The 13,892-nt window shown below is 38.1% G+C and overlaps 1 protein-coding gene across 1 annotated transcript; it reads left to right on the forward strand.

The window, feature by feature from the left end:
• Positions 1–8,800: 8,800 nt before the first annotated feature.
• On the forward strand, positions 8,801–11,445 carry LOC145127961 (uncharacterized). Its single transcript, XM_079063029.1, has 4 exons — positions 8,801–9,300; positions 9,762–10,080; positions 10,165–10,558; positions 11,126–11,445. Exons 1-4 carry the CDS (start codon positions 8,801–8,803, stop codon positions 11,443–11,445), a joined length of 1,533 nt encoding a protein of 510 aa, XP_078919155.1.
• Positions 11,446–13,892: the final 2,447 nt, after the last annotated feature.

The following is a 13,892-nucleotide window of genomic DNA, read 5'->3' on the forward strand; positions in this document are numbered from 1 at the left end:
ACTTGCAGCATGCTAGGAGTATTGGGCTGAAGGACGATATTAGTATTAATGATTAAATAGTTTTTAGAAACTTGTAATAGATAAAATGTAATTGACATTTGATGATTAAATAAAAGGAGTTTTATTTATAAGTAAAGTTACTATCCTATGTCGATTGTTTACAATTGTTTCATTTTGCATGTTTTGACTTCCAGAATAATAAGATTATTCAAACTATCCACAGTCGATCATACTTTGGAAGTAGGTATTGAGACAAGACTGTCATGAATTAGGTTGTAGATTGTCTATGGTGTTTAGACATAGCAAAAGTTTGTTGCAACGTTCATGAGTGCTCCTGAAATAAGATTTGAGTATTGGATTAAACCCACGCTCACATGAATCACTTCATGGGATTTATCACGAGTGATTGTGAGACGATAATATCATATATTCTTCAAACCTAGATATATGAGTTGTTGATTATGTGTTGGTTGTACATTGATGGTGCGAAAACGCATCAGTAACATGAAATTATAAAACGTGCTGTTGTGTATGGCTTAACAAGTAATTAGTGCAAGCATATAAGTCTAAGTTTATCTATTCCTTTTATCCAAAGAGGACTAAAAGCGATATCTTGGGCCCCTCGATGATTTTGTTTTGACTTATGTGTCGGGCCCGGTCAGGACTCAATTGATGTGTTCAATTAAGTTCTATGTCAAACAAATCAAAAATCGGAAAACAAACTGCTAGAATATAATTATGACTATGTTCCATGTATTTGTCCGCATGATATCTTGAGAACGGAGGATTTTATAATCCCTTTTCTAAAGGACGCATCAGAGTTCGATGATGACTTTTGAGAGCTACGATTGCTAGTCGGATTTTAAGTCGTACTTGCAGTTATAGATATTAGACTTATCCAAGTGGGAGACTGTTGGATTAGGTGTCTAAGCCCATAACTATAATTGGTATGTACTTGACCCGATAGTAGCATGGTCCATTTTGGGTTGCATTCACCAGAACAATCTGATAGGATGGATATTTGAGAAAGAGGTTATTTGTGATTTATTAATATGTTATGAGTATAATATATTAATTGAGAAATCATATTATTTAATTGGTATTGATCAAGAATTAATTTGGAATTAATTTAGTTATCAAAAGAGACTGATTAAATATACGGGGACTGATTATGTAAATCAGTGATACATATGGATTGGGCTACTGATCCATGGTGGGCTAAGTTCATGTGATAATCCATAAAGAGTTAGTCCATATGAGTTATTGGATCATAAGCTAAGTGTATATATTAGGGTTTACAAGTGACCCTTGGAATTCTACACTATATATGTGTAACCCCTTAGCCAAAATTGATACAAAAGTGTTCTAAGAAGCATATAGCCGATTTTGGTGCTCCAAGCTCTCTCTCATAATTCTCCAATTGTTGGTGGTGTTTTGTGAACCATTTGAGGCATCACACATGAGGTGCTAAGCTCTTGTAAGGTCAAATTCAACAAGCTACAATAAGAGGTAATCTTCTAACTAGTTTTTATGATTCATATGCCAAATTGTATGCTAGTTAGGCTTCATGATTTGGAAAAGAAAAGTGCATGTATAATTAGAGAAAACTTAGATCCAAAGCATTAGGGTTGTATGTGCACCATAGGGATGTTATAGTGCTCAAAACCCATCAGTTCCTAGGATAAATGGTGACCAAAAGAGGAATTGAAACAAGCCCGGAGAAAATCAAGGACATCCTTGATCTAAGATCACCATCCTCGACAAAAGATATGCATATACGAACAGGAAGAGTGGCAACCCTAAACAAGTTCATCTCAAGATCGTCAGAAAGATGCATGCCTTTCTATGACATCTTGAAGAAGAATAAAAGATTTGACTGGACCCATGAACATGAAGATGCTTTCCAAGAACTTAAAATATTTTTAAGTTCACCACCCATATTGGTAAAACCATTAGACAGGGAACCAATCCTTCTTTACCTCGTGATATCCTCAAACACGGTGAGCACATTATTAGCTAAGGATCTGAATGGGGACCAAGATCCTATCTACTATGTAAGTAAAAGTCTCCTGGATCCTGAGACCAGGTATTCCCATCTTGAAAAACTTATACTTGCATTTGTAACAGCTTCTACTAAATGTTAGGGCCAGGGTCCTTACGATATTCAGGATCCTCAAATATCCAAGATCCTCAGCTACATCAGGATCCCGGTTAATTACTGTTATTATTTTTATTAACATTTATAGCGATCATATTTTGTCTATAACTAACACGTGTGCAGAAGTAGTCAAGAGAAGACCAATTCTCAACGAAGAATCATCTCAACTATGCTACAGACCCGGAATACTTGGTCAAATAACATTCATGAAGCTGGTCATAGAGGATCCCGGAAATATCGGACATCTTGTTGGCTAGATTAGACTATAAATTGACACTTGTAATCTACATACAACACACTTTTCTTTAGTCTAAGCTCACTCTTCAAATTTCTTTAGTCATTCTCATTAAGAACTCACTGCAATCTTTATTTTATATCAATAAAATCATCAAAGCAGGTGATCATTATCACCTCCCAAGGTTTTATGTCGGAGATCCTAGCAAGGATTAAGGGCTTTCCTTGTAAACCATTGTGTCGCTTTCTTTTAACATTTGCTATTACACAATCTGAGCATCGCAGCCTCTCATTCAATTTGGTTGATTAGTACTTGTGTAATTTTTGACCAAAACAATTTGGCGCCCACTGTGGGGCCGTGGTGTTCAAAATCTTCATAAAAATCATGTCTACACAATCGATCCTCTCTTCTTCCTCTGCTCCTTCCATTCCAACCAAAAACCTACCACCTCCTCCGAGTGAACCCCCCACTCAGTGGAAAACGCTTGACACTTCCAAGAAAAGCACCCCCTCAATCGCTAATCCAGGAAGTTTGGGATCCTCAGGGCTCCAGGATCTAACTGCCTCAGTTACTACTGTAGAACTTTTCGCTATGATGAGGAAAATGACTCAACAGGTGACCCAACAGCAGGAGGAGAATAGAGCACTACTCAAAGAAGTGGAGAGGATGAAGGTGGAATTTCAGAATTCCCAGGAAACTACGCCCACAGTTGTGCAACCAAGGATCCTGGACTTCAATAATGCAGGATCCTCAGAAAATCGCCAGAAGGACACAATTCCTACCACAACGGCGTCACCCTGGGGGGGCAACTATGGACAACTGAGCGTCTATGATCAATGATCTCAATGAGCCTTTCAACACTCCTAGAAACCTTAATTTTGGTAACTTCTTAAACAACAATACTATTAATACTAACTATGTTAACGTTGATGCATGAATAAACCCAAACATGGCTAGGGAACTTCAGCAACTAAGACAAATGATCTCCAGTGTACCCGGAGTGGTCCAACGAATACCAGAAGCATCTCCTACAAGCCACAGGATCTCGAGATTTTCTCCCGCGATAGCCGATACCGAAGTTCCTAAGCGCTTCCAAACTCCCAACATGAAGCTATACGATGGAACCACAGATCCTGAAGAGCATATAGCCCAATACAGAGAAAGGATGGAGATCATTCCCATCCCAGGGCACTTGAAGGAAGCTTGCCTATGCAAAAGATTTGGTTCGAACCTTACAGGATCAGCCCTCAAATGGCTGCTAAACGTTCCCCCATACTCTATTACTTCTTTTGCACACTTAGTTAATATATTTAATAACCAGTTTTCTTGCAGTAGAACCTTCGAGAAGATCACTAGTGATATCTACCGGGTGGTTCAGGATCCTAAGGAAAAACTTAGGGACTTTGTTAACAAGTTTCGCAAGGAGGCTCTAAGCATCCCCAACATTGACATGGCCACCTCTATAGAATCCTTTAAAATAGGACTAAGAAAGGATTCACCCTTCTATCAAGACCTTGTGATTACCCCATGCAAAAGATTGGACGAAGTCAGGTGTCGGGCGTTGAGGTTCATAAGGATCGAAGAGGATAGAGAGATAGAGAAGAGCAGAAACCCTTCGGATCAATATGAGAACCCCAACAGGAAGCACGAATCCTCGACTCAAAGATCCTACAAATCGAAGCCCTATTCCAAACCGGATCATCACAGGGTTAATGCCATTGAAGATGGAGGAGAAGAGCAAGAGCTTCCTAAACTATTGTTTTTCTGTGGATGTTTCAGGTGTAATTCATGTTATGCAGGATCTTGGAGATAAAGCAAGATGGCCAAAGAGAGGCAGCAAGTCCACCGCTTGGAAAGACAAGTCCAAATGATGTGCTTACCACGAAGACTTTGGCCACATGACGGAGGACTGTATAGCTCTACGAAAATAAATCAGCTACCTCCTTAGTAAAGGACACCTCAAAGAGATCCTCGGGAGAAAATGAGAAAAATCCAAGGAGAACAGCGAGGATGATCATTGGATCCCAGAGAAACCAGGATCTCCACCCTCTGACGCTAAGATAATTAATGTTATCTCAGGCGGATCTAACATCTGTGATACCTCTTATTCTTAGGCTAAAAGACACGCCAAGGTCTCTAAAACAGAAAAGGAGGACATACCACGGAAGAATACCATGATTAGCAGTAAAAAAGAAATCACATTTCACGAGACGGACAGGGAAGGAATTTAGGATCCTCACCATGACGGACTCATGATAACACTGTACATGGCCAATCATTTCGTCAGAAGGATCATCCTCAGTCAATATCGTACTCCTAGACACACTGAAAAGAATGAACATCCTAGAATCAGAAATAGTCAGAAAATCCTCAGTCCTCATAGGATTTAGCAGGGAAACAAAACACACAATTGGATAAATAAAGCTACTAAGATACATAGAAGGGGTAAACTCTATACAAAATTTATGTGTTATTAACACCTTATCTTCTCATAATGTGATACTAGGTAGACCATGGATTCACGAGATGAAAGCAGTTCCATCGACATACCATCAGTGTGTGAAGTTACCCACTCAATGGGGAACAATAAAGATCATGGGAGATCAACAAGAATTGAAAGAATGCTACAAAACCTCCATGAAATATACGACCAAACCCCAACAAGAATAGCAATTAAGGTAGGGGGCACGATGTGACAACCCAAAAAATTTTTACTTTTAAAAGCCCAGTCAATCAACTCAAGTGAGTGTCAGACTCATTGGTAATGAGTTCTAGCCCGGTTAAAGGTCATTCTAAGGAGTTTTAAGTCTAGTACACTTAAGAAATGAGTGTTAGAATGTACCTGCTAGAGACACTGTCCAAGAAATCAAACCTTAACCTCATCAAAGAGAGTTCACGGCCACAATGCCAATGAGTTTACGGCCGTAAACTCATGTGGCCGTAAACTCAAGTGTATATGTATGGCCCTTGGTCATTTCTAGCCATTTCTTGCATTCCAACCCCAAGAACTCGAGTTCTCTCTCAACTATCATCAAGATTTTCATCCTAGATCTTCAAAAGATGTAAGTATTCTTCCTTGATTTGTGGATACATCTCTTAATCTAGTATCCTTCCATGATTTCATCCATGGAAATCATTCTTTTCTTAGATCTTCAAGTTTCACCAAGAACACCAAGAACACACACTAGTGTTCTTGGCCAAAACCGACCATTTCAAGCTTCTAGATCGTAAGTAATCTTCCCTATACTTCATATCTAGTTAGGACTCATGCTTACAGACTTGAAAACATCAAGAACACAAGGACAAAAGGAGTTTACGGCCAAGCCATCTCCCATGGCCGTAAACCCCTTTAAGGGTGCCATTTTGGCCATAAACCCTCCTAGATGCAAAGCTTGCGAACTAGAACCGTTACTTGATGATTGTAGGACCTTAAACTTCTATCAAATACATAAATGATCATGATTTTACAGCTGTAAACTCCTTTGGGCCGTAAACTCATCAAAAGCCTCAATAGAGGTGGTCTTTCTCATACTTGTGTAGAGCAAAAGTCCCTAAAGCTTCCCTAGCCTTCAAACCAAAATTTAGGCATGTTTGACCATGAGTTTACGGCTGTAAACTCCCTTTGGACGTAAACCCATGGTAGTACACTCAAGTTAGTGCCATTCCACTTCCCTTTGATGAATCACATGTAATTCCAACACTTGGTCAAATTGTTTCCTAGTCCCGGAAGGTGTTTCCTTTCATATAGTTGCTTATAAACACTATATTCATGCCAATATATGTCATTATATGTCATTTAGGACTTGTTGTGTCTCGGGACTTCATTCGTGGAACTTCTCATCCTTACACGCATACCCGCTTGAATCACCCACATCAGGTGAGTTTATACCCCGTAATGAACACAATGATAATTGTGTAATTGTTTGTTATGAACATCTTTCAAAATGTTACTTATGTCATTTATATGTTGTCAAAACATTTCAAAAACTCTTTTAAAGTTATGTTACTTTATAGTTATACAAAACTCTGTTTTTAAAGTACAAGCATAACTTAGTAGATAAACGAGTCTTTTCAATAACAGTTTAAGTAAAACTTTAGTAAACTATAATAGGTATAGTTTAGGAGGATGCTATTCATTACTTCTAGTACAATGAAGCATACAAAGAGTCAATAACATACAGAGAGAAATACTATTATGAGAAACAAACAATAACATACAGAGAGAATACTATTATGAGAAACAAACAATACCATACAGAACAAACAAACTAGGTTGCTATAGCATGAGAACATACAGGATCTAATTATATCAATGAATCACTAACTCATTGTTTTAAACAAAAGGTGATAGTTATATTGGGTATACATGATCATATAACTTCAATGTGAATTACACGGCTTGCAAGAATTTGCAGAGGTCGCGTTTGGTTCCCTTAATCTCTAGACAGTGAGAGCGTTTAGTAGGGTACTAGCCTTCCCATCATGACCATAATAAAACAAACATGTTTTAGGTCATCGGTACATCCGCATGTCATTATAAACGACAACTGTGTACTTACATTTCTCATTACTTTCATAAAGTGACAGTACCACTTGAAAGACAAATGCAAACTATTTTCAAGTTAAGATAGTTATAAACTAGGGAAAACTTACATTTTTACAAACGACAAACAGAACAGTCGAGTCTAGCACATAACAGTAGATGCCTTGGTAGAAGGCTACGTTTAATAGAAAGGACCATAATGCTAATCTTATGATTTCTTAATGTATACATCATAGGATATAGATATACCAATAGGATCTGACAGGTAATAGGATGTGTGCTCTCCGCTTCATTTCATGTTCCTTGTTTGGTTGTGGGCTTGGAACGAATTCACCCAATCTATTTTCTATTCGATTCTAGATATATATATGCTTAGTATACATTAAGACATCATAAGGGTACCAGGTATGCATCAGGTGATAGGACACAGAGTCAAAGCACAGTTTTCTAGTACAAAACATACTTTTCAAATGAAGAACTTTTGAATACAAAACTAGAAACTTGACCAGTAAAGGGTTTAATCCATTTTATTAAACCAGTATAAACTTAAAGGACCTTAGGTGATTAACTCTATAATACTTTAGTTTATACATCATGGTTATATATAATTAATACCCAATAGGTAGTTGGATGTGTGCTTTCCGCCTTACTTCCTGTTCCTTGTTTGGTTGTGGGCTTAGGGCAGATTCACCCAGTTAACTTTCTATCCGATATTAGATCATATATATCCAGTATAAACTAAGTTATTATAAAAGTAGTCACTGTGGCACCATTTTATTATGAGAAATAAGGGTTTTCTTAAAGAATATTTTTATTAAATATAAAGGAACCATTACAATTAACTCCATGAGTAACAAGTGAATATACCAGGGTCATATACCACAATGATCAAACAAACAATGGGATGTGTGCTTTTCGCCTTAGGGCAGATGCGCACAATCGGTTGTTTGTTTACTCTGAGTCTTATATAACTTGTAACCACTTAGTACTCATAGAAGGGATTGTAGTGTCATTTTACTTAACTTTCATTAAAGTAGGAAATATAGGATTTTCTAGAGGAACAGACGAACTTTTCTAAACGGAACTTACAACTTACTACATTTTCAACTACATTTTACAACTTACTTACATCACTGAAATCTTATGAACTCACCAGCTTAATTGCTGATCAACTCTTTCAAATAACTTGTATTCTCAGGAGCCTATTAGACAGGTACTCGTGCTGGGAATTCAGAAGATGGAGCATTATAGCTTCAAGTCTTGTTTTGTTATTTGCTTATGAATTCTATGTTTTTTGAACACACACATTGTAAACACTTTCTTTCTAAATGAAATGGTTGTTCATTACTTGCTTACTATATACATATCTTGTGATACTAAACATGACGTCCTCCACCCCCGAACGTTTCCGCCGTTCCGGTTTTGGGGTGTGACACACAACATGTTCTAGAGACAGAGGAACAAGACGTAAAGGAAGAGCCCCTGGGAATCAAGGAACCTGAAGCAAAAGTTCTCATAGGATCCTTAATGTCTGAGCAGATCGAGTATAGACATTTGCATGGAAACACTAAGATATGACAGGTATAGAAAAGAGCATTATTACTCATAAACTTAATATTGATCCTTCTTTCAGACCAATACACCAAAAGAGAAGGAAGTTTGCACCCGAAAGGAATCAAATCATCCAAGAGGAAGTAGAGAAGCTCCTCAAAACAGGGATGATCAAGGAAGTAAAGTTCCCAAGATGGCTAGCTAACATGGTTGTCGTACAAAAGAAAAAGGAAAATGGCAAGTGTGTGTAGATTACACGAATCTTAACGAGGCTTATCCTAAGGATCCTTTCCCTCTACCGAATATTGACTCTATGATTGATGCGGCGGCTGGCCATGAACTTCTGACTTTCATGGATGCTTTAGCAGGATTCCAACAAATCCAAATGGAACCATCAGACCAAGAAGATATTGCATTCATTACACCAACATGTATATATTCTTACACCACAATGCCTTTTGGTCTTAAAAATGCAGGTGCGACATATCAAAGGTTGGCGAATCAGATGTTCAAAGACAAGCTGGGGGACACCATGAAAGTTTATATTGACGACATGGTAGTGAAGTCAATGAAAGCCGAAGATCACCTTAGTGACCTCAAGGAAGCGTTTGACATCCTGGAAGAGTACAATATGAAGCAGAACCCACTCAAATGTCACTTTGGAATGAAGTCAGGCAAGTTCCTTGGATACATGGTAACCAAAAGAGGGATAGAAGCAAGCCCAGAAAAAATAAAAGCAATCATGGAACTAATATCCATATCTTCAACAAAGGACATCCAAAGGATAACCAGAAGTGTAGCAGCACGTAACAGGTTCATTTCAAGATACTCAGAAAGGTGCAAGCCCTTTTACGATATCTTGAAAAAGAACAAGAAATTTGAGTCGAAGGAGGAACACGAGAAAGCCTTCCAGGAACATAAAAAATATCTAAGCTCGTCTCCACTACTAGTGAAAACTATAGATGGAGAACCACTTATTCTCTACCTCTCAGTATCCTCAAACGCGGTAAGTTCCGTTCTGGTCAAGGATCTTAACGGGGGGCAACATCCTATCTACTATGTAATTAAGAGTCTCATGGATCCTGAAACCAGATACTCTCATCTCGAAAAATTAATTCTTGCTTTAGTAACCGCTTCTACCAAATTAAGACACTATTTCGAAACACACACTATACATTTAAAACTAACTACCCTATCAAGAATGTCATGAGAAAACCAGAAACGTCAAGAAGGATGGCAAAATGTTTGGTGAAGTTAAGGACATTTGACATCAGATACGAACCAAGATCTGCCATTAAATCACAAGCATTAGCACACTTTGTGGTTGACTTTAGTGATGATCTACAAAACAAAGTAGACATGAAAGCCAAGCAACTCCTAGATGATGAACACCTGAGAAAATGGACGATGTTCACAGATGGAGCTTCAAATCAGAAAGGAACAGGCCTAAGGATCATACTAAAGTTGCCACAGGGGGACATCATAACCCAGGCAGTTAGTTGTGAATTCAACACTACCAACAACGAAGCAGAATACGAATCACTCATCATGGGAATACAATTAGCTAAGGACCTTCAAATCAAGGATCTTCAGGTATTTGTTGATTCTTTATTACTAACCAATCACTACAATGGATCTTATGCAGTGAAAGGTGAAAAATTAGCATTATACCAAGAGATCCTCAAAAAATTAGCTTCTGGTTTCGAAAACTTTAGCCTAACCCAAGGTCCTAGAGAGGAAAACACAGAAGCAGATGCATTAGCCAATTTAGGATCCTCCTTTAGGATTCCACCAGAGATGAAGATTCTTATAACTCACATAATAACCCCAGCCATAGAAACCCTTTCCGACAAATCAGAAGATCCTATGCATCTAAAAAGCGTAACAACTATTGAATATCCTGACCCTAGGATCCTTCCTCAAAGGGATCCCGATGAACAGGATCCTCAAAGAAGTCTGCAATCATGGACCCAACCCATTATGGAGTATCTCCAAAATGGCACAATCGTAACAGGAGAAAAAAGTGAAAGAGCATTCAAGACGAGAGTCTCAAGATTCGTGTTAATCCAAGGTAAACTTTACAAAAAATTTATGGCAGGTCCATACCTAAGATGCAAGGAAGATCCTGAAGCTGCAAAAGTCTTAAAGGATATACACGAAGGAGATTGTGGCAATCACACCGGGGGTAGATCCTTATGCTCTAAAATACTAAGGACAAGATACTATTGGCCAACCATGAAGAAAGACTCCTTTCTACATGCTCAAAAGTGTGATGCTTGCCAAAGACACAGCAACATCCTGCATCAACTGATAGAGCCTCTACATCCTATTATCTCCCCATGGACATTCATGAAATGGGAGATAGATATTGTAGGAAAATTTCCAGTAGCCCCAGGAGGAAATTTCTTCATGTTGGTGATGACTGATTACTTCTCCAAATGGATCGAAGCTGAAGCTTTCGTCCAGGTAAGAGACAAAAGGGTAGTATCATTTATTAAACGTACTATATTGACCAGGTTCGGGATCCCGGCTGAAATCATATGCGACAATGGATCCCAATTTATCAGCAAAAGGACAAGAGACTTTTGCACAAGCCGGGGGATCAAAATGATAATGTGCACTCCTATTCATCCCCAAGCCAATGGTCAAGCGGAGTCCAGCAACAAAATCATAGTTAACAATTTGAAGAAAATGCTGGACAAAAAGAAGGGAAGATGGGCAGAAGAACAACCTTTCAATTTATGGGCAGATAGAACCACTTCCAAAGTGGCCAGAGGTCAGACCCCCTATTCCTTAGTGTTTGGGATAGAAGCAGTAATCCCTACTGAAGTAGTGATCCCGACGACAAGATACTTGCTGCAAGACAAAGAGAATAATGACAGGATCCTAGCACAAGATCTTGACACTATTGACGAGCTTAGGGATCTCGCCAAAATTAGCATTGCTGCTCATCAATAAAGAATCACCAAGGCTTACAATAGGAATATAAGGGTCAGAAGGTTTCAAATAGGATACTTGATATTAAGGAAAACATTCCAAAACACCATGGATCCTAGTGCAGGAAAATTAGGTCCCAAATGGGAAGGACCATATCTTGTAGATGCTGATGCAGGAAAAGGAGCATACTGGCTAGCAACACTCGAAGGAGACGTTCTGCCAAGATCCTAAAATTCCATACACATCATAGCATACTACATGTAAGTAGGATCGAATGATCCACAACAAAACAAAGGTACGCATGTTCTTTACCTTAAAACTTTTATTATTACTTATTTTCTCCTCGAATACATTACTAACTTAAGCATCGGAGGGGCGTTAGCTGGACTAACTCCCACCCTTAGCTAACGTTTGCTATGCAGAACAACGTACAGTTAAGGATCTTCAAGAGTGAAGATCCTGAAACATCAGGATCCTCACAATCGAAGATCCTGGAACGTCTGGATCCTCAAGATTGAACACCCTGAAGCACTAGGATCTTGACGAAGGGTTTTGAGCATTCTTACACTCCTATGGTGTACATGCAACCCTATAAACCTTGGATCTATGTTTTCTCTATTATACATGCAAATATTCAATATTCCAAGGTTTTATCCTAACTAGCATACAATCTTTGATACATGGGTAATAAAACAAGTTAGAATACATACCTTTTGTTGTAACTTGATTCCCTGGAGCTTAAGAGCCTAGTGCCTCAAGTGTCACACCTCAAATGGTTCACACAACATCACCAACATCTTGGAATAACTTGGGAGAAAAGGTTCTTATGCTCAAATCGGCTAGCCCTCATGTGTACACACCTTAGTGCCAATTTCTTGAGCCATGGGGTCCTTATATATTGTGGCTATTAGGGTTACACCATGTAACTCATGTCTTTCCATATTCTCCATGCTCCATGGGTTAAAACCTCCATGGAGTATCCATGGGTTTAGCCCAACATGAAGAACTATGGATCATCAGCCCACATATAAGAATGAATGATTTACACAATCAATCCCCATATATTTAATTAGTCTCCTTTTGATCACAAAATTAATCCCAAATTAATTCTTGGAAAATACTAATTAAATAATATGATTTCATATTAATATATTATAACTTATAATATATTAACAAATCATAAATATCCTTTTCTCAGAAAAGTCTATCGAAATTGTTCCGATACCATGCAACCCAAATGGACCATGCCAATCGGGTCAAGTACATACCAATTATAGTTATGGACTTAGACACTAATCCAACATTCTCCCACTTGGATAAGTCTAAAACTATTATTGCGTATAACTTTGCGACCCGACTAGCAATCGTAGCTCTTAAAAGTTGTTGTCGAACTCTTAACCAATCAATGACGCGTCCATTAGATAAGGGATCATATATTCCTCCATTATATATATCATATGGACTGAGACATGGATTAAAATCATTCTCTCTGTCCATTTGTGGTTTCCCGATTTCTGATTTATGACGACCGACTACATGAACAAATCACATCAGTCCAGGCTTGGCCAAGCACTTTGGGGTGTCATCACTAAGTCATCGAGAGGCCCACATATATCGCTTTTATCCCTTTAAGGGTAAAAGGAATGGATAAACTTCGACTCATATGCTTGTTCTACTACTTGTTGAATCATACACAAAGGCACGTTTTATAACATCGAGCTACCAATGCGTTTTCTTACAATCAATCTATAACCAACTCATAGGCAACAACTCATATCTCTAGGTTTGAAGAATATAAGATATTATCGTCTCATGATCACTCGTGATATAATCCATGAAGTGAGTCAAGCGTGGGTTTAATCCAATACTCAGAACTTATGAGCACTCATGAATGTTGTAGCAACTCTTGCTATGTCCAATACCTTGGACATCTACAAACCAGTTTCATGACAGTCTTGCCTTAATACCTACTTCCAACGTATTATCGACTGTGGATGGTTTGAACAACTTAGTCATTCAGGAAAAATGGCCTAGTTATTCTGGAAGTCAAAACATGCAAAGTGAAACACAATAATAATCGTATCCAATATGGTCTCAGAACTTATGAATATAAATAGAACACCTTTTATTTATCACCATATTGATTACACATTATTCATTGGATACTGTTTCAAATTATCAACTTTAATACTTGAATTAAAACAATAGTCCCATGATCCAAGTATGTACACTATGTTTTCTAAACAATAGTCATACCATACACCAAGTATGCATATTATGTTTGTCTATGATCTTTACTTTGTGGAATAGATCGATTGAACATAATTCCAATGATTCTCATTTCACAATCCCAAATCCTTACCGCAAATGCAAGAATTCCAAATTCCTGCCATTTACCGAAATCTTGTTAGATTTTAAACTTATATGCACTGATCCTCTGTAATGATTATGCACAAAGTCACAAAGAC

The sequence above is a fragment of the Lactuca virosa genome, chromosome 1, assembly GCF_052849685.1.
Source record: "Lactuca virosa cultivar CGN04683 chromosome 1, Lactuca_virosa_CGN04683_v6, whole genome shotgun sequence".
Lineage (NCBI taxonomy): Eukaryota > Viridiplantae > Streptophyta > Magnoliopsida > Asterales > Asteraceae > Lactuca > Lactuca virosa.